Source organism: Hyalella azteca, unplaced genomic scaffold, assembly GCF_000764305.2.
Source record: "Hyalella azteca isolate HAZT.00-mixed unplaced genomic scaffold, Hazt_2.0.2 contig2126, whole genome shotgun sequence".
NCBI classification, from domain to species: Eukaryota; Metazoa; Arthropoda; class Malacostraca; order Amphipoda; family Hyalellidae; genus Hyalella; species Hyalella azteca.
In genome coordinates this window covers 125,294-149,919 of record NW_025932412.1, presented here as the reverse complement: position 1 = coordinate 149,919, position 24,626 = coordinate 125,294, and the positions used below count along the sequence as shown (strand labels likewise).

Genomic DNA, 24,626 nt, shown 5'->3' with positions numbered 1-24,626 from the left:
TTTAGACTAAATGATTTCACTATTACCAGTCTCCGTGTGACGAAATTCACAACACTATCACTAAATATATCACCGCAAATCTATAATCACTGACTGTGATTATAAATTTGAAAAATTTATAATCACAAAAATTTGAACTCGAATAAAGAAAACACGAAGTTGAAAATATTGAAGACATCTCTATTAATACTGTCGCCCATTTTATAATCGTACATATGGTGTGAGCCACACTGGTCATCTTCAGCGATCTTCAAAGTAGGAGATCTATTTCTAAAATTGAACGCTGTAGATAAACGCTTTCTAAAATTCAATAGCGTTTTCATTTTTAATAATGAGCGCAATGTGCGCGGAAGATGAGGACGGCATGAGAGCTTCCCAAGATCGGGACGATGGAAGGAGCTTGACTCTGCCCGTCGTGCAAGTCACTGATCTACTTTCCACGGAAGCAGTTTTGTCTGTCGTGACTTTCGCTAAACTTCATGTCCCGTTTTGTGCTCACTTTTCAAACAAAAAAGTTCATCAAGTTGATGTATGCCGGCTGGAGAAATCTTGATATTCTTGAGTCTGTAAAATTCCGGATTCATTTCTGGTCAATGATTGCCCACTGTAACTGAATTAAATGGCATACGAAGTTTAAAGAATCAATTTACATGAACTACACAACTAGAAATTATTAGAAAATAAATGCCCATTGAACGATCTTTCGGCGACAAATTTCCCAATTTAGGAACAATTAAGGCTTGAATTTTGCCTCGTTAAATTTAAGAAAATTTTTAATTTCGTAATGATACATTGAAAATAATAATAAAGTATGTGCGTTGTGTTCGTATCTTAATAAATATCCTTATGAGATAATCCGCTTCTAAATTCGCCGAATTTTCACCAAAGCAAAAATTTTCGATTTTGGAAGTGACCTCAATTCACCGGGTGAAAAATATAAAATGTATAAATATAAAAGCAAATCCAATGTTTAATCACAACGTAATTAAATAAAGATCTCAGTTTCTGCAATGGGCGGCATTTGAAATACCGTTTAAAGAAAAATATTTTCTTTAGAATCGCCCTGAATTTGAAATATCTGATCCTCTTCTAGCAGAAACCATGTTGTTGTCTGTCTATGTTGTTTTAATGTTAAAAACAATCGGAACAAAAGAAAAGGTCACAATAAAATGTCAGAAAATCATACAGAAACCCAATTTAATGAATCAATATAATCAATATAATTGAATTCAAAAATCAATATAATGAATTATGTCACATAAGGTGGCCTAAAACTGCCACGCCAGAAGCCCGGGAGCTGCGCTGGGAATGTAACCCACAGCCTTAAGACCAATGGCGTCAGCTGCTGCCTGCAACTCGAGGTGTATGAATACCTGCCTACTAGTATAGAAGTGGGTCATCTATACCTGCCTGCTGGTATACAAGTGGGTCATGTATACCTGCCTGCTGGTATACAAGTGGGTCATCTATACCTTGTTACTGGTATACAAGTAGGTCATCTATACCTGCCAGCTGGTATACAAGTAGGTCATCTATACCTGCCTGCTGGTATACAAGTAGGTCATCTATACCTGCCTGCTGGTATACAAGTGGGTCATCTATACCTGCCTGCTGTATACAAGTGGGTCATGTATACCTGCCTACTGATATACAAGTAGGTCATGTATATCTGCCTACTGGTATACAAGTAGGTCATCTATACCTGCCTACTGGTATACAAGTAGCCAAGTAGGTCATCTATACCTGCCTACTGGTATACAAGTAGGTCATCTATACCTTGCTACTGGTATATACGTACGCCATCTGTACTTTCCTAGCGGTATATAAGTAGGACTGATTAATACTCTTGAATGACGTTGATTTAACGCAACGTACGAGTAGACTTTTCCTAGTAGACGTTGTGAGTCGGCCAACGACACTCATATTGCAACAAATTTGATTGAAGCAACATGCGTTCTGTCTTAACAACCTGAAAAAAATGTGTCAAATTGAGATTTCCATTGCACTTCCTTTTTTCAACTCGCTGTGTTGATAAAAAAATCATCGACACACGACAAATGCGAGCGGAACTCTCCTCGCTCCGACAAGCGTCTGAGCGTGTAGCTTTGCCCCATCGGCATTCTCTCCGTTACTCGTTATTACCTTGCATGTAGCTGGGTTATTTAACCCATAATACAGAATGTTTGTAATGCGATCAATTCAAAATATTGACTTTTACTCATGCAAAACTTTTATTTTGCTTGATTTTGAATGTTTAATCAAAATCAGATAAAAGATTCCGCCGAAACATGCATGACTTTCTAACTTCAACAAACAATTCGAGCTCCGATTCTCGCTCGAGAAAAAAAAACAAAAATAAATTTTTTCACTTTCTGAACTTCAACTAACTTGCATTGGTGATCATAGACTGCTCATGTATACCTATAATCTGATAAATAACATAAGTTTTCTTATGCTTTCTCATTAATTTGGAGCATTTCAATCATTCGAGGAAGAATTCTATTATTAGGATGTGATTGAAGTTTTTGTGGAAATTTTTGGCTAAACTGGTTTTTGTTATGTAGTGACAGTATGGTTGTAATTAGAGTCAACATAATAAACGGCATGTTAGTTCATTGAGTTGACAACCAGTTCAAATGATCCAATTTCCTCCATTGATCCTGTTCAACTCTAAGTATAAAAACTGCTTAGCTTGCTGGAAAATAGATTATTTCTTTGTACATGATGAAAGCTGCATTCGATGTAATTAATAGCAGTTTAGCTGATAATTGAATTTGATTTTAGAAAGTTTGGATGTGTATAAACATTGATTACCAGTTTTCACATTTTTTAAATCTCAACAGGTTTGTCTCGGTTTGTGATTTTAACAAAAACTATTCATAATTATGTTTTAACATAACATAGTGATCTCGGCGCTGAAGCGTAGGTCTGATGTAGCCTGTCGCCGATTCTTTTCCTTTTCGTGCCTTGTTCACAGAAGATCTAAAATCGTGTCATTTGACCAGATTTTTTCATGACTCACGATAGTTTGAAGTAACTACTTGACTTCCACCGGGTTCGATAAGGAGCTAGGCATTTCAAATCTGAACTTATGTTTTTCCATAGCTTTATCTAGTCTGTTCTTGAACGCGTTCATACTTGGAGCGCCAACGATGTCATCGGGGAGGCTGTTCCACATGTCGGTGATTCGAAGCGATAAGAAATGTTGGCGCGTGGAGAAGTTGCAGCGCAGTTTCTTTAGCTTATAGCTATGGCCCCTGGTGTTGGTTCTAATTCCAAATTCTAGTAATCCTTCGGGGACCTTGTATAGACCATGAGTATACTTGTATACTTCAATGAGGTTCCCACTCAGACGTCGATAACTGAGGCTTGGAAACTTCATGATCTTCAACCTTTCTTCATAGGACTTGCCATTCAAGCCTGGAAGTATCCTTGTTGCACGTCTTTGAACATTCTCTATTAAATTTCTGTCCTTTTCAAATCTCGGTGACCACACAACGTTTCTAAGCTGAATGCACTAGAAACACTTAATACACCAGACAAGACGAATAAACTGGACAAGCTGCATGCACTAGACAAGCTAAATGAATTGAAAATGCTGACTGCAATAATCCAAGCTGAATGCACTAGAAACAGTCTGCATGCGTGATTTTAGTGTAATTTTATGGTTCACAAATTGTAATCGCTTATACGAGTTCGTTATCAGCTTTCAGATGCATTAAATGTTTGATCAAACAGCCGAACACTGGGAACGTTCATGACGAGTGGCGTCATGAACACCTGGGCCGGAAAGGGTTAAGAGGGCTTTAGCTCCAACCCTGAAAATAAACTTAAACCTCCTAAATAATTTTAGGTTCATTTACTAAAAGTTAAGTATTATTTGTCTAAAAAAATGCCGACTAATTCGAAATAATGGGGTTTGTAGATAAGTTTAATGCCTAATCATACATCCATTCGTTGTTAAGCTACGTAACATAACATGACATAACAAACATAACATAACATAACATAACATAACATATTATAACATAACATAACAACATAACATAACATAACATAACATAAGATAACATAACATAACATAACCTACATAACATAGTGATGTCGGCGCTGAAGAGTAGGCCTGATGCGGCCTGTCACCGATTCGTGTACATTTCGTGACTTGTTCACAGAAGATCTAGAAAACGTCTTTCGACCGGTTCTTTTCCAAACGGACGATAGTTTGAAACAGCTACTAGACTTCCGTCGGGTTGGATATGGTGCTAGGCATTTCTAGTCTGAACATATATTTTTCTATGGCTTTATCTAGTCTGTTCTTGAACGCGTTCATACTTGGAGCGCCAACGATGTAATCAGGGAGGCTGTTCCACATGTCGTTGATTCGAAGCGAGAAGAAATGTTGTCGCGTGGATGAGTTGCGCTTGAATAGATCATAAATCCTAGATTACCCATTTCCTTAAAATATTATGACAGTCCTGCTCGCATTCCGGTTTTAGAAATTTCCATTCAAAATTTCCATTTGTAAATAGACATAATTTCCAAATATGATTACTTCGATGGAATTTTCGAACACATTATAACGATAAATCTATTCCGAAACAAAAAGGATCTATAGTCTCATAGTAAAATTCATTTTTTTTTTAATTTTATTATTAAGTTGTAAATTGCCACATTTGCAACATAAACTGGATAACTTGTTACATACAGTGTAATTATCTACGCTAATATCATGCTGAATGACTGTCTATCATGCTGAGTGACTGTCTATCATGCTGAGTGACTGCCTCCCATGCTGAGTGACTGTCTCCCATGCTGAGTGACTGCCTCCCATGCTGAGTGACTGTCTCCCATGCTGAGTGACTGCCTCTCATGCTGAGTGACTGCCTCTCATGCTGAGTGACTGTATAGACCGCTACGTGTACTTGAACGAGTTTTGGTAGTTCGGCCACTGGGGCTAGACGAGCTGGGGAAGTTGTGATACCGTGACTAAATTGATTGTTAATGTTTTCATTATTCCATTCATCAAATTTCAGGGTTGAACTCTAGGTTTACGTCCGTAGTTGATCCTCAATCATCGAAATATATTCGAGATATTGGCCGATAGAGAGACTAACAAGTTTGAGTTATGTCTGCTTCATCGAATGCACCATCCAAAATGGCATTTTAAGTAACCCGGACGGTCGGAAGGCAGATAATAATGTTACAGCGTGTTAATGTTACGGTGATACCTTGAAGGTACTGACAACTCCATCCTCGAAAACAAACGGAGAAACTTTGCGAAGACAACGTTAAGTCAGAGATTCATCAAATTGGACTGCTTGACCTTTCATAAGAGAAGAGAACATTGTTGATAAAATGGAATTTTGTTACACTTTTGGACAAGAAAAGACACATTTGAAGATCTAATCGGCTAGTCTTCATCCACGTCGTAATTTAAATGCTAGCAGTTCAATAGAGCTTCAAGCGATCACTAGACTGAATTAGGTTGGAAAAGTACTGATATTTCGGTACCAACGCGCGATATCGCACAAGTTTTTTTTTAAACACATACATAAGGATGGTTTATAATAATTTTGGCGTGTGTGAATACACGTGTGACTGGAAATGATACGAATCATTGCTGGCGGCAAATAAAACATTCATTATTCAATTTATAATAGTTTCGGAACAACCTAATCCGTTTCCATCCCATATATTAATGCCCGTCTTGGTATTAATGCTGGAAATATCAGAGTGGCTTCTCTCAGCTTTATATTTGTGGATGCAACTTACATGCGTGAGTACTGCTACGCATTTACAAACTCATTTTAACTCATCTGATGCCGGGAAGATTGATCCATTATATTACCTGCAATAATAACATTAATATAGCTAATATAATGATTGGTCCATTATTTATATTACCTATATTAATATCCGCTGTTAAAAACGGTAATGAAATTCCTTCATTCCATCTCAGTAATCACGTTTGTTTTTTCGGCGGTAATAACAGCGCTTCTTCTCCCATCTGTATTTTTATAATGTTAGCTCAAATTTATGAAAATCTTATTCATTTCGTATTCAAAACGTTTCTCCGTCCGCAGAACATTATTCCGCAACAATCAGGTAATAAATATTCATGTTCATGTTCTCATCGACACAGGTATTCAACATCCTCGTCAAACATCTACGAGTCGAATTGTATGTTCAAAATGGATGAAATGTTCGTCGTCATTCTATGTGCGAGCTAAAACAGGAAATCTGAATAATTTAAATATGCATACCGTGACGTGATATGTATACCTGAGTAATTTAAATATGCATAGACGTGAACTCTATGATTGTATTCAGCATTCATAGACAAGCCAGCAACTCGAACGATCGAGCAATTAGCTTCCGACTTTCAGTTCAAAGGTCCCGAGAGTTTGCCCCTCTGGAACAATGTTTTAAAGAACACCGTCGTTTCACTTCCTGGCCATAGAATCTGGGAAGTTTTAAAGCTTAGCTTTGCTGCACTTTACCAATTGTCAAAACTTCATTATATCGCGATGTAGGTTACGAATGCCGGCTTTCTCGAGCGCAAACTTCTTTCGCCAGCCTGACGCTGAAACTTGGTCCGTTATGTGAAATATTTTTTCGCCTGGCATTAGAACCTCGTCTGTTGTTTGCAAATACTACAATGAAGGTATAGGCATTATAAATAATTTTGGAGTGAATCGCGATCCTCTAATGGCCTCGATACAATTTTTTAAAATTCTTCATTGGAAATAATAAAGAAAAAAATATTATAATGATGAAAGAATTACCAAATAAAGACCTAGAATAAAAGATTGTGGTTGCTTAAAAACTTCGTCAATATTTTCAAACCTGACTTTTAATTACAAGTAATTGAAATGCAGTTTTGGTTGCCCAGCAATCAATTATCGTATGATATTATTTCATTTGAATTAAATTTGTTTCATTTGAATTTTCATAATAATTAAAAATAAATTTATAACGTACCTCAATTGAGAATTTAGCACAAACAATTAAGGAACTTAATCCGAAAAGTAATAGTTTTAAAAGAAAAAAGTTGTATTCCGTTCAATATCAGAAGACATTGTATCTTTGCGGCCAATGACTCGTACAAAGTAAAGTAAAATATAATAAAAGTTCAAAAGATGAAAAAAGCAACCTAGAATCTTTTGTTTGCCAGGATCGGAACCTGCAAGTCATTCGAACAAAAGAGGGAAAGCTTAGCAGGAGATCTCAGCTAAGTCATGCCATGCCTCTGCTTTATGAGGTCGCTTCATTGCTACTCAGACATTACATAAATTTAATTATTCACGTGAAGCCATAGTATGATCAATAATAATCAAATGGAACGAATGATAAAGACTCCAAATTTATATTATTTCCTCTGGATTTTCTTTTACTCCTTAATTATAGGATTTTTTTTCAAGAGACATTACTGATAATTTTATCAACTATCCCATCTAGTTGACGTGTGCTCAAATTTCTCTACCCATTCAAGCTTATTGAAATTAATGCTAGGAAGTCGTGATACTTAGTATCATCAATTGATTACATTCATTAGCATCAACAAAAACATTTATTGCACTTGTAGCTTTTCTTACTCCCACTTAAAATTCAAGAAAATCTTATCAATCACCGGAATTTGATAAAAAAATCAAGATATGAGACTCGCGCCGTGCAGTACCTTGCATGTCGCGTCACTCGTCCTCCTGTGGGTGGCGGGGGCAATGGCCGGCATCTGCCCCTCATACCCCATCATCCGGGACTTCGACTTCAGCAGGGTGGGTATTATCCTATTAGAGCATCTGAGAAAGTTTTAATTTAATATTAAAAAAAGAAGCGAATATTTATTTGGTGTTCGATGGCTTGTTATGAAGATTGATTAAGTGCGCAATTCAGCGCCGAGATTGTGCTTGGTAAAATGTCGGAGAACTGGGCTTCAAATTATGGTTTTGTGGCTTCGATACATTATTTGATTTATTTCCTTGCGTATACCTCAATATTATAGCCGAGTTATTTAATTTCAACGAGTTTTTACGCCTCTACCGCCTTACATGATTAACAGGAGCAATATTGTCGCAAGCCTACTTTCCAAAAAAAGATACGTTCCAGTGAGCGCAAAATGACTTGCACTGATGGTTGCCGCCACGTACGACAACTTTAAAATGTTCTCTGTTGCGTACAAACGTCCTCAGGTTGCTACTTTCAAGAAAATCTTATCAATCACCGGAATTTGATAAAAAAATCAAGACATGAGACTCGCGCCGTGCAGTACCCTGCATGTCGCGTCACTCGTCCTCCTGTGGGTGGCGGGGGCAATGGCCGGCATTTGCCCCTCGTACCCCATCATCCGGGACTTCGACTTCAGCAGGGTGGGTGTTATCTCATCAAAGCATATGAGAAAGTTTTAATTTACCATTTATGGAAGAAGTGAAAAGTTATTTGGTGTTTGATGACTTGTTTTGAAGATTGATGAGTGATCTATTGATCTGCCCCTCATACCCCATCATCCGGAAATTCGACTTCAGCAGGGTGGGTGTTATCTTATTAGAGCATCTGAGAAAGTTAATATCATGTAAGGTATTTAATGATTTCTGATTATGTTTGAGTATTTAATACTCAAAAGAGAAGTGAATATTTATTTGGTGTTTGATGGCTTGTTTTGAAAATTGATTAAGTGCGGAATTTAGCGCCGAGATTTTGCTTGGTAAAATGTCGGAGAACTGGGCTTCGAATTATGGTTTTGTTATTTGTTACATTACTTGGTTTATTTCCTTGCGTATACCTCAATATTGTAGTCTACTTAATTAATTCTAACGAGTTTTTAAGCCTCTACCATGTGCACCTGACATGATTAACCGGAGCAATATTGTCACAAGCCTATTTCCCAAAAAGGACACAAATGTAACTCAGTACTGACTGCAGTGAGTGACAGAGAGCGCTTTTTCTCGTTGACGAAAACGTGAAGTCACGGACGGACAGACAGACAGACGAATAGACGGACAGACGGGCGGACATGGCGAGCACAATAGGGCATTTTTCCATAAATGAGAAAATGCGCTAAAAATGATACGTTCTAGTAAGCGCTAAATGACTTGCACTGTTGGTTGCCGCCTCGTACGACAACTTTAAAATGTTCTCTGTTGCGTACAAACGTCCTCAGGTTGCTACACTCAATAGTTTACGACTAACTTCGTTTGAAAGTTATGTTCCCGGAGAGTGACCTTCCGCGGTAGAGGGCTTAGTATACGTAGTATACGACCCTGCACGGTTCGGTTGTGAGTTACTGTTGATTGTTTTGACTGCCTGGTTGAGAAGGTTGATGAAATTAATATTGATCGATAATGAATATGGTTTTCTATGTTTTCATCATTGCCTGCTGGTTTCAGTACACAGGATTGTGGTACCACCAAGACAAACAACAGACCAGTTGGGGGGCTCCTGGCCGGTGCTGGCAATCGTTCTACGTACGAGACGCCAAGTCGGGAGAGTACCGCATGAAGCTTCGCTACCAGAATACAATGTTAGTTGTGCGAATAACATGACTTGCATATTATATTTCTCTTTTATTTTTTAAATCTTTTATCGTTATTTATATAGTATACTTCTACAACATGGTATCTGTTTCATGACTTCCATTTGAATTATTAAATGCTATATACGAGCACATCTCTACACCGCTCCACATTTCTACTCGCTACACACCTCTACCCGCTGCACATTTCTACCCACTACACACCTCTACCCGCTGCAAATTTCTACCTGCTACACACCTCTACCCGCTGCACATTTCTACCTGCTACACACCTCTACCCGCTACACATTTCTACCCACTACACACCTCTACCCGCTGCAAATTTCTACCTGCTACACACCTCTACCCGCTGCAAATTTCTACCTGCTACACACCTCTACCCGCTGCACATTTCTACTCGCTACACACCTCTACCCGCTACACATTTCTACCCGCTACACACCTCTACCCGCTGCAAATTTCTACCCGCCGCACATTTCTACCTTCACTTTACGTCTCTGGGCAGCACCGGGGGCACCAACACGCTGGAGTCACGCCTCACGCTACAGGGACCTGCTAAGCCTTCGGTCATCAAATACTCCATCCCATACACCTGTAAATTTCAATGCCCTATTTTGTTAACATTTGACAGTTTTCTAATCATTTATAAAGTTATATTACGGTTGCTGCATATGAACACATTTTATGTTTATATAATATTTCTCATTTGATCTTCATTCAAAAGTGTTTCATTGGATGATAGCAAGTTTTTTTTTTCAGTCATGTCGGACGAATTCCAGATCCTTGCGTCAGACTATGATTCGTACTCCATTGAGTATCAGTGTCGCCCCAACGGCATCCTGCCAAAATCAGGTCAGTTCTGCTGAACATATACTAAAAAATTGGGAGGAAACATGTTCAACGTGCTAATTACCATCTTATTAAACAGATTTTATATATATACAAGTCATTGTAGTTATTTATAACATTAATTTGCTATGTATGGCATTAATACAATATAATATAATATATTTGCTAGTATAGCATTAATTTGCTTGAATCGCAAGTTAATCAGAAATTTGAAAAAAAAATGAAAACACTAACGTGAAATTTTCGTCGTGTTATATTAAGTAAGCATGCTTTTGAATCCAAATATAAAAAAACGCCAACATGAAATTTTCGATAAGGATAGGACGAACATACCGAATTTATTTGATATTCTCTTTCCTATTGAATTCTTGTTAACTCTAGTCATTTCGATCATCACATGAAAATTAACCATCGCGTACAATGTCACAATTTTAGAGAACATTTTCTTGCTGACGCGAGAGAAGACACCTAAGGCGGAGGTGCTGCAGAAGGCGTACGCGATCATGCACCGCTACGGCATCGACCTCAGGAAGCTGGAGCGTGTGGACCAGACCTGTGGGGGACTAGCCCTGGAGGGGGTGTTGAGTCCTGACGAGATGGTCGCGGTTCAGCCCTGGGGCGAGCCTGTTAGAGAGACCATTCCTCTAGACGGCGATGCGGAACCTTTCGTCTACCTAGTCGGTAATCAGGTCAGTAATTTACAAATATAATTAATTCAATTAAAATAACGAACACATGAATGAAGAAACAATATACCGCAACAAAAGAGAACTCAGTCTCATCAATTTGGTTTTATTATTTAACAATTTCAGTAGTACATTTATTTCATCTTTTCATCATTAAATGAAAGTCCTGTAATTTCAACGGAAAAATGTCTAACTTGCCGTATAGTTTCACCAATCTGGTCATTAGATCGTGTATCGAAGTGATTACGCAATTTGTTAAGAGATCGGGTGTTGACTTATTCTATACATATAATTCTAGCTTTTGGAAGCTCATTAGCTTCTCGAGTGCAGTAGGTCTAAATCATTGGCAATTATATTCAGTTATTATATGGTATTATTTTATTTTTCTAACTCGTGTAAGGGGACCGGCTACCCTAAAATTTTCAATTCTGGCGTTTTCCGGTTTTTGTGCTCATCTTAAAGCTTACTTTCTGACAAATCGAATGGTACCAGAATCATCCCTCTACGTCGAAAAATGATTTCGTGACAGCTCCCCAAAGGGGGGCAGTTTTTAGGGCCCTTCAGTAAACTCTATGGGATTAATTCGAAGGCTGGACACACTAAAAATGAACGTCTGACGTAAAGCGGCCAATTATGGCATTATCCGGTGCTTATACTCATCATAAAGCTTACTTTCTGACGGTTCGAACGGTACTAGAAACATCTTTCTACGTGAATTTTTACGAAAACAACGCACGTGGAACAGGGGGCGGTACTAGGCGGCCATCATTAATTACTATGGGCTTAATTCGAGGGCGGGACTTATAATTAAGCCAGCTTCTGCCACAGCAGCCAGTGCCGATCATGACAGCGAGGTGAGAGGTGTGCAGCCAGTCGCTCTCCAGGGTGCAGAAGGTGGAAGCAGCGTCGTCAATATATGGGTTTTCAAGCCCAAAGCGTCGCCAACCATTTTCAAGATGCGTCGCCGGGTAATTTTTAATGAAAAGCCATTTATGCTGAGTAATGAAAAACTATTTACAAGCCACATACTTATTTGCAAGGTTGCATGCATGTGTTACCGGTACCCCAAATAACTAATTTTACCCTAAAAACAGTCCGATTGTACAGCAAGTGTCAAATGAACATGTTCCAATTTCGACTTTCAAATGATATGCATCTGTTGATTGAGCGCTGCCTACAGCACAACATAATTGCTCATAATACTAATATTGCATTCATCTAAGAGGAAATGTTAGATATCGCAGTACGCGAGCAAAATTCAGCGGTGAGTCCTTACATCGAAGACAATAAAAACTTGAACATGTGTTGCCGATCGCTGACCGCCTATTAACAACCATTGTATATTAGTTAACGAAGATTGATACCTTTAACACCGAAGATTAGATCCCAGTGACTAATAATTTTATTTCATGTCGTTATTTAGGCGTCGAACATCTTCGGAACGGCGGCGGTCCTCAGACACCAACCGACGCATCTCCATCGGCCAGAGTCTTGCCACGCGCCTCTGGCACGTCCTTCATACTCCTATCTGAACATCGCGCCTCTGGCACGTGCTACACACACCTACATCAACATCGCGCTATTGGTATGTGCTACATAAACACATTTGAACTCCGCGCCTCGGCCTCCTGCTGCATCCACCCATCTGAACACCGCGCCTCTGGCACGTCCTGCACACACGCGTCCGAACAACTGCGAGACCCCAAACATACAGTATTTGTTGACGTTATTTGAGTTACAAAAATGTATGTTAAAATTTAAAGCCAAATCTGCCAAATGTCGGAAAAATATGATAGCAGTGTTCCCTTATATGTCAATTTACGATCCAATTGAAGGGTCTTTGCGAAATCTTTGACAAAAATTCAAATGTATTTAGAATCAGTTGGGTGACGTGGTAATGAAAGTACAAATTTATAACAGCGTGAGGCAATGTTTAACTGAAGCTTCCATTCAGATTCTATAGAGGCAATTAAATTCAATCAACTGTGAATCGTATGCCCTACAAAATAATAATAACGTTTCGAAGATTCACACAGCATTTTACAACATAGATTTCAAAATTTCATTTCCTTGTTATAATAGAATATTTCAAATTACCGAATAACATGTCAAGTATATTTTAATGTGAAAAGTTACTGTACAAAATATTATTTACATTTCTTATTTCATTCAATTTTTGAAACAGAATAATTTGTATTCAGTTTCGCTCGATTTAAGAAATGTAGAACATTTTCCGAGAATGCGCATGAGAAAACATCGGTTGTTTCACAATAAATAACAATTTAAAAAGTATTATCATCCAACAAACTCTTTCATTGTCCTAATATAGCAGTAATTAAGTGTGCTGATAATTATCTATGCACACAATAACCCTCTTATCTCGAGTGCATCTCGTATCGCGGGCACACCTGTTGACTGAACAACCGCGGCGCCTCGCAGCTGATGCCGCGTCAGTGACCAACTTTCTCATGTAGGTTTTTTTGCCAAACCGAGTCTTCCTATCAAGCTACATCTGAAAAGTGCTCAAAACCAAGTCAAATAATAATATAGCATGGCAGGGTCAGCGCTACAGAATTGACTAAGTTTGGCCCATTCAAGTAAAATTGAGAAGTTTCTCCAAATGATTCTGGTTGAGCATATATTAAAATTTGAAAAGATGGTGTAAACTATTTATGTAAACTAGTTGTTGTGCATATCGTTTCAGAATAATTCAAAAGAAATTAACTTGTTAGCATAACTAAAAAATACCGTAAGTGCTGCTTTATATTTTAGTGAAACGTTTATTTAATATACGCAGCTGTTGGTGCTTGGTGGTTTATACTTCATGTGCATCCAAATTCATAAATTAAAAAAAATGTCATTAAAGGCCTAGAAATTTCTTAAAAACTAGTCATAGGCCTAGAAATCATCGTAAAATATTGCGCGAATGTAGGTGGACGTGGCGATGCATTAAGCCTCTTATCATCGAAGTCGCTTCATGTGTGCTGCCGTGTCTCGTGTGTGAAAAAGCGCGCGTCGTGCGGCCTGGGCGATTTCCTCAGAGGTGTTTAATCGCTGACGGACTGTCGTCCATTCGGGGGATCCTCAAGGATGCGGGTGCGTTGAATTGGTCTGAAAATTATGTGAAAGTTAAATGATAACAAATCTGCATAATGATGGTGGCCACGATTTGTCATGCATTCAGGGAAAGGAAAGATCTATACACTTGTTACCCTTGTTATTCACTTGGCCCAGTGGTTACAGTTCAGAGTACCAAGATTGGCGCAGAGAGGTGCGGGTTCAATCCCAGCTCTGTGCGCCAGTTTCTGGTCAGAATCGGCGAGGAGGCCGGGCGGTTAAGTACAGCAAAAAATTGAAGCCGTGAGTTGCGAGTTCGAGCCCGCAACGAGCTGTGGATATTCTGCGATGTTAAAAATCGGCGACAGGCCTCCGGCCATATATAAACGCTGAAACCGCTATATTTTGTGTTGGTTATGTTGACCCAGTTTGGCACGTATCATTACCTGTTTCATTCTCTGGTCGTATCGGGGTGAGAAAGTATTTCTCTTTCTGAACAACATGACGCATTCATTTTCTGTGTGTGTCTCATTAATAAATTATCATGCTCGCTGTCAGGCCTCCCGTGGCTTCTATGGTATGTTGGCGCTTGTCGCCGTTACGATCACAAGTGTGATGTTCATCTCAGGACCGAGCGGTGGGGCTGGCGGTAAGTCTCAAGTGCCAACATAAAACAATTAAATTCACTCATAGCCTGGTAATATTTATATTAAATTTATTTTAACTTCTTTGTTCAAATAGAAATGGGGAAATTTAAAGCACAATGTGGTCGGGGAGATTTTTCTTACATAGTCATCCGTCTTTCATCATAACTGGAACGAAGATATTCATGAAAACTTGGAGAGTTTCACTGTTTCAACGTGGCGGTGTAATATTTACAGTCTTTAAAATAACTCTTCTTTGTTATTTAAAAATTACTTGTACTTTAAATAATTTTGCCCCGAACAGATGGGTACAATTCGCTTGCACAGCTCCCGCCTCACCCCGCCCCACCACGCAGAAAAATGGTTCGACTCGCGCCCAACGCAAGCTTTCGGGGAATAGAGTGTCGTAATCTTGGGAAATTTCTACCTATTTTATCCTCTCGATAGTTCTGATATTAATTAGCCAATTCAAATGAAAATTGCATTTTAATTCAATCATGAAATTTGCATTGATTTTATCTGCCAATGCAGGTTAACATTTAGTTCAATATTGAAAATTGCTGTTTTACAAGGTATATTATTATTATATATGATATAGATGCTATTATCCGATATTATATAGATTACCACAAACTTTTAGAGTTGGCTCAGGAATTCAGTAAAATCAGCGAAAGTTAAAAACTATATCAACAATATTTACCAGTAAAAGGGTACAATAAGCCAATTAATTTTGCTCATTCATGGAAATGCCTCTAATGAGGCCTGTTTCTATGTTTGTTCCGCTAGTAATTTTAGAGGATACGATTTTAATATATGAATATGAACAATTTTAAGTTCTATAAAAATATTCACAATATTTGAATGATCTTCCGAAAAAGAAAACCACAATTCTGTGGATGAACGAAGCATGTGACTTTCTTTCAGAGTAAACCCAGGCCTCGGTTTGGCATCGGTCGCCGCTTTGAAAACACTTATAACCGCATCGACACTCCTGGCAAACATGTCACCGAAATATTACAAAAAGTAAACGTGAGTAACCATACTTCTCTGAAACGGGCTTCGAATTATCATTTTCATCAGAAATGATGAACTAAAGTTGAGGTGGGTTCGATTTTTCCTTCTGTTACCTATCAGTATGAGTGAATTCTACAGTTTGACTTCGTTTCTAAGTAATTATTCACTTGTCGATTTTAATTATCTGGAATTTGTATTACGATACTGCAATGAAATATTCTTGTAGCAATCCAGGACACTCGGTAACTGTCGTTCTTTCCCCACCCACAGTCGGCGGTGGGGAGAGACCTGCAGATCCTGCGCCAAGATCCTCAACTTGAAGGCAAAATACCAGCGGCGAAGCAGGCGAGTTGAACATTCAAGCAACATCAAAAGTTGAATTTTCGATGATGATGAAAAAATCGATGATCAAAAATCACCGATCTTGATAAATGACGCAAATGATAACTTCAGGTAACATTACATCTAGCATAGGAAGATTATTTTCACAGTTCTGTTTTCATGCATTCAGATCGTGATAGTGACAACCTGGCGTTCAGGATCAACGTTCATGGAGGCGTTTTTCGACAGTCATCCTGCAATGTTCGATATATATGAGCCGCTCTCCCAGTTCGGTTTACAGAGAGCAAGGAACGGAGCCCAGGCTGCCCAGGCACAGGCCCTCATAACCGACCTCCTGCAGTGCAAGTAAATCATATCAAATCATATATTAATTCCATGTGAACGTTGTATCGAAAACTATAAAAAAACATTTATAAGGTTATTTTGATCTCGTTTTCACAAATATTCATTCCTTGTGAATGTTATGTCAAAAGATATGACAAGATTTTATAAGGTTCTTCTGATCTCTTTTTCTCATTCAGTAAGCAACGCTACATTTTTTTCAGGTATGAGAGCATCAAATACTTGGATAAAATTAAAGTAATAGATTCCATGATGGACCCGACGGTACATTCGTTCTGTAACAAAAGCATGTGGCGGGAGGACACTTGTCTACATCCAGAGTTCCTATCTAAAGCTTGCCAATTTTTTCCGTGGAAGATTTTGAAGATCGTCCGCATGGACTTAGGTTTACTGAAACCCTTTTTGGAAAGTCCGGTCTCGTCAGACCTCAGGATTATTTACTTAGTGCGAGACCCTCGCGCTGTGATCCACTCGAGACGTGCCACGGTTACCTGGTGTAAGCCAACCTCAGTTGAATGTTATTTTCCTTCAGTTCTGTGTCAAGATATGGACAACGATTTGGAGTCATTTAAAACATTAAAAAAGTTATACCCTGATCGAATTCATTTATTAAGATACGAAGATTTCATGAACGATGTCTCGAACATGGCTCGTAACGTCACTCAATGGGTTGGCTTGACCTACACGACTTCTATGGAAAAGTTTATAGAAATTCACACATCTAAAGAACAAAATAAGCCCTGGACCACGTCTCGGAAATCTAAGGAACATTTATTGCACTGGACCCGCAACATGTCCTCCACTGATCTGGTGGAAGTGCAAGACGCCTGCGCAGATACGATGACAAATTTCGGTTACAAGCTTGTAAATGGTACTAAAAATCTGTCTTTAAAAGATGTCCTAAACGAAATTATTATCGACTTATGACAACTGTAACAATAAGAAAATCATTGTAGATAAAACATGAATAATGTGAAAGAACGTGCGCAGAAAAATATCACTAACGTCGAAAAGTGCATAGATTTAAACTCTAATATTGTAATAACAGCGGTCTGACGGGGCATCTCACTAGAGTCATGCTGGATTAAATTAACGCAAATTAAAGTCATCAAAAATAGCTCATAAATACCACAAGGGAATGGAAGAGAAATAAGCAGAAATATAAACTGAGCTTTTAATCATTTTAATCATGCAATGTTATTTTAACAGTAAATACGTGCTAACTGCTCGTATTCACTTGTAATATGACATAGACTTTTAAACTGCTTGATTCGTTTGCTCTTCTCTGAATTAAAGTTTGAAACTGGAAAACCGGGTTTATAGCGCTGAAGCAGTTTTTGTTGCGATGAAGCAGTTGTTTGTTGCTGTCGTGCGCCCGAATCTAGAGTTTGGAAACGTTGTGTGGTCACCGAGATTTGAGAAGAACAAAAATTTATAATTCCAGGCTTGAAGGGCAAGTCCTATGAAGAAAGATTACAGATTATGAAGCTGCCAAGCCTCCGTTATCGTCGCCTGCGTGGTGACCTCATTGAAGGATACAAGTAAACTCGTGGTTTATACAAGGAACCCGAAGGATTACTAGAATTTGAAACAAGAACCAACACCAGGGGCCACGGCTATAAACTAAAAACTGTGTTGTGTTGTTGTGTAACACATCCATGCGACAACATTTCTTCTCGCTTCGAGTCACCGACATGTGGAACAGCCTCCCTGTTTACATCGTTGGCGCTCCAAGTATGAACGCGTTCAAGAAAAGACTAGATAAAGCTATGGAAAAATATGTTCAGACTTGAAATCTTAGCACCATATCGAACCCGGTGGAAGTCTAGTAGATGTTTCAAACTATCGTCAGTCCTGAAAAGATCCGGTGAAATGAAACGATTTTAGATCTTCTGTGAACAAGTCACGAAAAGTACAAGAATCGGCGACAGGCCACACCAGGCCTACTCTTCAGCGCCGACATCACTATGTTATGTTATGTTATATGATGATAATCGTGTATAGAAATTAATCAAGGTGTAACGGTCGTATTCTTGCCTCAGGTCTCCTGTCAATAAAACATATATTTTGTTTAACCAGAACTGGTGCAAACTTTGTCCGCGATGTCCTGACGCACACATTATACAGACATTGTACAGACAGTGAAGAGGACGCATCACTTTATACAACATTCATCGCAATATACAGCATGCATCAGTGCATCCGTGCTTCTCAGTGTGCATTATACGCAATCTTGATTACAATTACGCTAGCTATCAATGTTTAACTCTTAATTTTAGATCACGAAGATTTAATGCCAATTTAAAAAAATTTGATAAAAACAATGTATTATTGCACAAATAAAAAAATAATCTTCATCACAAATGGAAGCTTCTAAAAATATGTCACGACATTTGAATGTAACAGGATTTGCACATTTTTACCTATTAACTACAAATAATAGCCGAAATTTTATTATTATTGCTGACATGAACGTAAAACAATCATTAGAAATTTCACAAGCGTGTGCGTAGCAATTACTGTTGCTTATATTGAGGTTGTGTGAAATAAATCGTACGACATGAGAGTTATGTAGACAAGCATGAGAATCAATCCAGCAATTATCATGTCGGCATGTTCCAAGTCCTCACTGATATTTCTACTACCGACAGAGATAATGGCCTTCTTATTTTTCAATTCCTTGCACTAATTATTAGTGCAAGGTATTTATAATCAAACTAAAAATTTAGTCTATTAGTGACTAATAGGCTAAATTTTGAGTTTGATTATAAAAATAGAGGCGTAGTGTTTAGGTTCGTACAAATATAAGATAATTTCTACAGCACTTAGAGTAAACTGTGAGTCGTGTTACCACGACGAACTTGCCGGAATAGCGAACAGCAAAACTTTACAGGTGACGTCAAAAGGCGTCGCGGTTTCACAGAAGCCTAATCGATTCCTGGAATATTTTACCCTTTTTTTATTAGGCTTTCATTTTTAATTATCAAATGCAATGGTGAATATTAGTGCAATATTATCAAGTGCAATGATGAATAAAATGATTAGTAAACATTTTATTTTTATACAAAATTATTACAAATACCAGAAGTCCATCCAGTACTTAATATCAATCAAATAAGCCTAAAAATTTCTTAATATAAATCACAAGTTTTTGACTTCATTCCTTGTACACGTAGGCGTAGACTTTCCGTCGATCGTTGATGCCTTTGTAAATACAGCAGCCGAACATCATAGTGAATATCTGGAAAGAAAATAAATGCTCATGGTTTCAATTATGATATGATAACATTCAAATCTCTTTAAAAGTAGATGATTAGTTTAAATATTTAAATATTTTGCATTTCTCCAAAGAAAATTATTGTTTTGCAAGAGTTGACGGGAAGAAAATGCAGTCAAATCGCCCTCCGATGTCAAATCTTCCCCGGTAAGCTAGCACACCAGATGGGCGCCGACCGCCTCTAGATTTGAGTGAAAATTTCTTCGGGATGTATGGTTTTATTAGAGCATCCAACTCCTGGGTCTGTCTCTTATACACATCTAGATGTGTATAAGAGACAGTGCAGATCCTGCGCCAAGATCCTCAACTTGAAGGCAAAATACCAGCGGCGAAGCAGGCGAGTTGAACATTCAAGCAACATCAAAAGTTGAATTTTTGATGATGATGAAAAGATCGATGATCAAAAATTACCGATTTGATAAATGATGCAAATGATAACGTCAGGTAACATTACATCTAGCATAGGAAGATTATTTTCACAGTTCTGTTTTCATGCATTCAGATCGTGATAGTGACAACCTGGCGTTCAGGATCAACGTTCATGGAGGCGTTTTTCGACAGTCATCCTGCAATGTTCGATATATATGAGCCGCTCTCCCAGTTCGGTTTACAGAGAGCAAGGAACGGAGCCCAGGCTGCCCAGGCACAGGCGCTCATAACCGACCTTCTTCAGTGCAAGTAAATCATATCATATCATATATTAATTCCATGTGAACGTTGTATCGAAAACCTGTCTCTTATACACATCTAGATGTGTANTTCTACTTGATAATGAATAAAGTTGCATTCGAAACGTCATAAATTAAAATTATAATAAAATGTCACTTGGAAACCTGATATTTGAATTTTCAGTTCCTATCAAGAGCATAATTCGCCGAATAGAGAAAAACAATAAGAAAATTGTCAATAAGAAATACTCTCTGGACTTCAACGAAACCTGCATTGTAGACACATATATGGACGTGTCTACATACACTTCAGAGCTCGACAGGTTAACAGGTTACCTGTAGGAAACAAATGCAGAGCGCGATGCCGCTCACCCAACCTGTCCTGAACTCGAGGAACGACGCTCCCATCAATGCACAGCTGTAGCTGAACTGATTGCCTGTCACCTGCACGCCAGTGTAAAAGTAGGTATTTATTCTGTGTTAATTCCTGTGATGACCAACACTAACATCATGAAATGGTATCCGTGCTACAGAGTTTGGTGAATTTTATGTCACTTGTTTCCGATTATTAATTTTTGCTATGACTCGGTATTTCAGCGCAGATTTCAAAGAAAGAAAAAGAAAAAAAAAGAGGTCAAACAGAATTGCGAAGAGTTAGCCACTTCGCTGCACTGCAAGGAGTCTTGATTATATGGGCACGGAATTATTAATCTAAACTATTATTATTTCATATTAAATTTGAGAGCACAGAATTGAATCCGATTTCATGCAAATTTTTTTGCGACGAGTCGGTCATCTCTCCGCTGTACTGCAAGCAGCCTTGGCTGGCTCCTTGCCAAGAGGCTATCAGGATGACGCCAACCAAGTGATATGCTATCAGCTGAGGTCATTGCATCGGCAATAATGGGGCTAGAGAAAGGGTACATTGCTGGTGTAATTTTTGCAGGCTTTGAAATGATGTGAATCATATAAATAATATTACCATCAAAATGTATTAATAATCATTGCCGGCTCCCAGTTTAAATTTTTAACTTCCGACAATATCTTCATACTTTCTTATTAGTATTTCATCCAAAATTGCAGCGCTAGAAATTCTCACCTTATCTCTACAAGAGTCAGGGTACGGCATGTGGATCGCATCCCAGTCTCCTGTTGAATATCCCCCGCAACAGTGAATCTGTTGAATAAATTCATTATTATCGACTTACATTACATTGATTGTAACCTAACTAACAAACTAAGCTGAACATTGAACCTTATCGTGTTAGACGACACGAAGCTGCAATCTTCCCGTAGACCGGCGACTGAAGCGCATAACAGTCTAACTTTAGAAGACTGACATGTATGCTATTTACATTAATCACTCTAGAGGAGCTTTTGCCTCCAGTTTTACTGAACTGAAGCGTATAACAGTTTAACTTTAGAAGACTGACATGTATGCTATTTACATTAGTACTCTAGAGGAGCTTTTGCCTCCAGTTTTACTGAACTGAAGCGTATAACAGTTTAACTTTAGAAGACTGACATGTATGCTATTTACATTAGTTGCTCTAGAGGAGCTTTTGCATACAGTTTATGTGCCTCTCCTCCACTACTCTATTGTGTCCACAACTTAATCACCAGTGACATCTCTACCAAAATAGTTATCGCTCAGGACACGCGGTTGCAGTTGCCAGACTATAGATATCGTGGTGCTTGAGCGAAAATATCATCCGTTACTTATCTCCTATAGGCTTTTTAGGTCGCCAAGCCCATGTGATTTCAGGAGTATCCTCTTTTGGCACCTGCAAGTGAGAGAACTTAGGAAACATCACGCATTTTGTGAACAAAAATGAAAATTTGTATTTCATTAGTTTCATAGTATGCTAAGTTTCACTGCATAGTATTTACCGTCTCCTGAATGATGTCCACAGATCGCTTGGCGGTGATGTCATAGTTGTAGCGGTAGATCAAGTTGGCGAAGTTTTCTTGGATGTACTGGTAGGCTCCGGTGCTGTCCAGGCCGATGGACAACAGGTAAATGGCTCCTCCTAGGTTGACACTGAAGGCCAGGACGCTCGTCGCGATGTACTGGATGTGGAAAAACTGGGTCAACTCATGGGTAGAAAGTTGGGTGGTTAGGAATTTTTAATTTAGAAAATGATTTTCCATTAAAGCTGCAAAATCGATTTATCTTTACTTTCGTTAAACGTTACGCTAATAACATTTAAACAATATTAATATGAGCTATTGAAGTCGAAAATCAATTACGATTTTCATTTTTGAATATTTATGGTAATGAATTCAAAACGTGATATTTAAGGTGAGCATATTTGCATCACAGTCCATCACATTGACACATCCACCTAATGGACTAAGTTTGGAGCTTCTCCCATAACTTTCTAGTGTCCATTAACATCTTGTGGCAAATGTGGAAAAATAATTTGACTCCACAAAAACTCCACCTCATTGTGCCACGTGGCTGGAAACATGAACGACCTTATAATATATTTTTTTCTTTAATTTAAGATTAAGTGTTATTATGGAAGCAGAATTAGACTTGCCGCCGATTATTGACTAGACTCACCAGATTATTGCTGAATCTGCAACACATGATGTGCTCAACATTAAGATTAGTCTCTTTTATTAATATCTCAAGCAAGTAAATTACACATTTTAGCTGCAGAGGTACTTACAAGCTGCAGAGGTACTGACGAACTGTAGAGGTACTTACAAGCTGCAGAGGTACTTACGAGCTTCAGGCCCACCTGGCTCAGCACCCGACGGGGTAATATGGTTATCTTTATTCAATAGTTCATTATGATATTGAACCGCTCAAAGATGTTATTGGCACCTTTACTACTCCCAAGACTGACCGCTATGAGGAGAGTTTTGCTCCAGAGGTAAGTGCTGCAGCAGCCAATACAGCTCGCGATCATGACGATGAGAGCCCCGACCATGCAAGTGATCACGGCTTGCCAGTATACCATGAAGTTGATATTGCGTACATAGTTGTCGATATTCGGGTCAAAACGGATCCACAAGCAGAAAGCGAACAAAATCGATCCGAAAACCTGCGTACAAAAAGAAAATTAAATATATTTATATTGTCATTTATTCGTGCGGAGTTTGACGCAGATTTTCATGAGACGTTTTATGAACCATGCCATTCTAGAGCTATTATTTGTAAAGAATGATTAGTCAACTTATTAATATTTATTTATATCAATCCTGGTATAATCAGATGAGAGTGATAAATTTCCTAACCTAGCAAACAATGTTCACAATAAAGCTTTCATGTTAGTGATATTGCATTCTGTTTGAGTTTTCATCATATGTTATTAAGCCTCGTCACTTTAGGTACAATATTAATCCCTATTTGTACTCACAAAGAAGATGGCATTGAAGACGTACATTAAATAACGTCCAGTCTTGACCCATCCACCTTTCTCATATTCCACTTTTTCAGAAGTCATTTCTATGTTTTATCCAAATTACACCTTAATATTTCCAGTAAATTTGATCAGTTGAATTACGCTTACTCTCTAAAATTCACTCATCAGCTTGAAAGTTAGTCAAGTTTCCAGTCAAGTCAATTCCAGTTCTCAACCTGTGGAAAGTTATGTGAAACCTAAAACGAAAACCTGTTGCACCTGAATTAAATCAATTAAAAAGTTGTGTGAAACCTAAAACAAAATCGTGTTTAATAATTAAACGTTATGTAAAGCCTAATTTGAAAACCTATAATTGCATCTAAATTAAATTAATCGAAAGTGATGTGAAATTTGAAACGAAAACCTTTAAATTTAATCAATTGAAAGTTATGTGAAACCTAAAACAAAAACCTGCTACCCATATATTAAAAAAATTAAAAGTTATTTGAATCCTCAAACGAAAACCCGTTACACCTAAATTAAATTATTAAAAGTTACGTAAAACCAGAACGGAAACCTGTTAAACCTAAATTAAATCAATTGAAAGTTATGCGAAACCTGAAACAGAAACCTGTTACACCCAATTAAAAAAAAGTCGCAGATTAAAAAATATCCAAAACTATTCGCTTGCACATGCCGTTGCAGGATCTTACTTGGAACAGCCGAGTTACTCTTATGAAAATATATTGCCAAAGAGCGAAGAGTTATTGGACTATTATAAAATTTTCGTGCAAATGAAAACTTCAATCACGAATTTCCGTGATGAACTATAACACTGTATAATTGTGATGATAGCATGAGAGTT

The 24,626-nt window shown here is 38.1% G+C and overlaps 3 protein-coding genes across 3 annotated transcripts; 2 read left to right on the top strand and 1 right to left on the bottom strand.

The window, feature by feature from the left end:
• Nucleotides 1-7,450: 7,450 nt before the first annotated feature.
• LOC125179415 (apolipoprotein D-like) lies at nt 7,451-13,158 on the top strand. The gene is made up of 7 exons (XM_047885229.1): nt 7,451-7,775; nt 9,384-9,517; nt 10,035-10,123; nt 10,289-10,381; nt 10,814-11,067; nt 11,896-11,918; nt 12,488-13,158. The coding sequence occupies exons 1-7, from the start codon at nt 7,656-7,658 to the stop codon at nt 12,594-12,596; spliced, it is 822 nt and encodes a 273-aa protein (XP_047741185.1). The 5' UTR covers nt 7,451-7,655; the 3' UTR covers nt 12,597-13,158.
• A 719-nt stretch (nt 13,159-13,877) lies between these two features.
• LOC108671862 (carbohydrate sulfotransferase 4) lies at nt 13,878-17,390 on the top strand. Its single transcript, XM_047885227.1, has 7 exons — nt 13,878-14,160; nt 14,680-14,770; nt 15,070-15,128; nt 15,690-15,794; nt 16,050-16,124; nt 16,291-16,466; nt 16,667-17,390. Exons 1-7 carry the CDS (start codon nt 14,155-14,157, stop codon nt 17,388-17,390), a joined length of 1,236 nt encoding a protein of 411 aa, XP_047741183.1. The 5' UTR covers nt 13,878-14,154.
• A 1,031-nt stretch (nt 17,391-18,421) lies between these two features.
• LOC108671873 (tetraspanin-2A) lies at nt 18,422-24,054 on the bottom strand. The gene is made up of 6 exons (XM_018159467.2): nt 23,777-24,054; nt 23,264-23,461; nt 22,299-22,478; nt 21,508-21,585; nt 20,745-20,852; nt 18,422-19,704 (listed from the first exon to the last, which is right to left on the bottom strand). The coding sequence occupies exons 1-6, from the start codon at nt 23,861-23,863 to the stop codon at nt 19,621-19,623; spliced, it is 735 nt and encodes a 244-aa protein (XP_018014956.1). The 5' UTR covers nt 23,864-24,054; the 3' UTR covers nt 18,422-19,620.
• Nucleotides 24,055-24,626: the final 572 nt, after the last annotated feature.

What these genes read in the sequence shown, in the direction of transcription:
- LOC125179415 (XM_047885229.1), top strand. Translation starts at nt 7,656, where the DNA reads ATGAGACTCGCGCCGTGCAGTACCTTGCATGTCGCGTCACTCGTCCTC. An exon ending in TCTACCTAGTCGGTAATCAG is followed by an intron (nt 11,068 to 11,895) that starts GTCAGTAATTTA and finishes CTGCCACAGCAG; the next exon opens with CCAGTGCCGATCATGACAGC. An exon ending in GTGCCGATCATGACAGCGAG is followed by an intron (nt 11,919 to 12,487) that starts GTGAGAGGTGTG and finishes GTCGTTATTTAG; the next exon opens with GCGTCGAACATCTTCGGAAC.
- LOC108671862 (XM_047885227.1), top strand. An exon ending in ACCGAGCGGTGGGGCTGGCG is followed by an intron (nt 14,771 to 15,069) that starts GTAAGTCTCAAG and finishes TGCCCCGAACAG; the next exon opens with ATGGGTACAATTCGCTTGCA. An exon ending in CCCCACCACGCAGAAAAATG is followed by an intron (nt 15,129 to 15,689) that starts GTTCGACTCGCG and finishes ACTTTCTTTCAG; the next exon opens with AGTAAACCCAGGCCTCGGTT.
- LOC108671873 (XM_018159467.2), bottom strand. Translation starts at nt 23,863, where the DNA reads ATGACTTCTGAAAAAGTGGAATATGAGAAAGGTGGATGGGTCAAGACT. An exon ending in TCTTCAATGCCATCTTCTTT is followed by an intron (nt 23,462 to 23,776) that starts GTGAGTACAAAT and finishes TTTTGTACGCAG; the next exon opens with GTTTTCGGATCGATTTTGTT. An exon ending in TCTGCATTTGTTTCCTACAG is followed by an intron (nt 19,705 to 20,744) that starts GTAACCTGTTAA and finishes TTTTCTTTCCAG; the next exon opens with ATATTCACTATGATGTTCGG.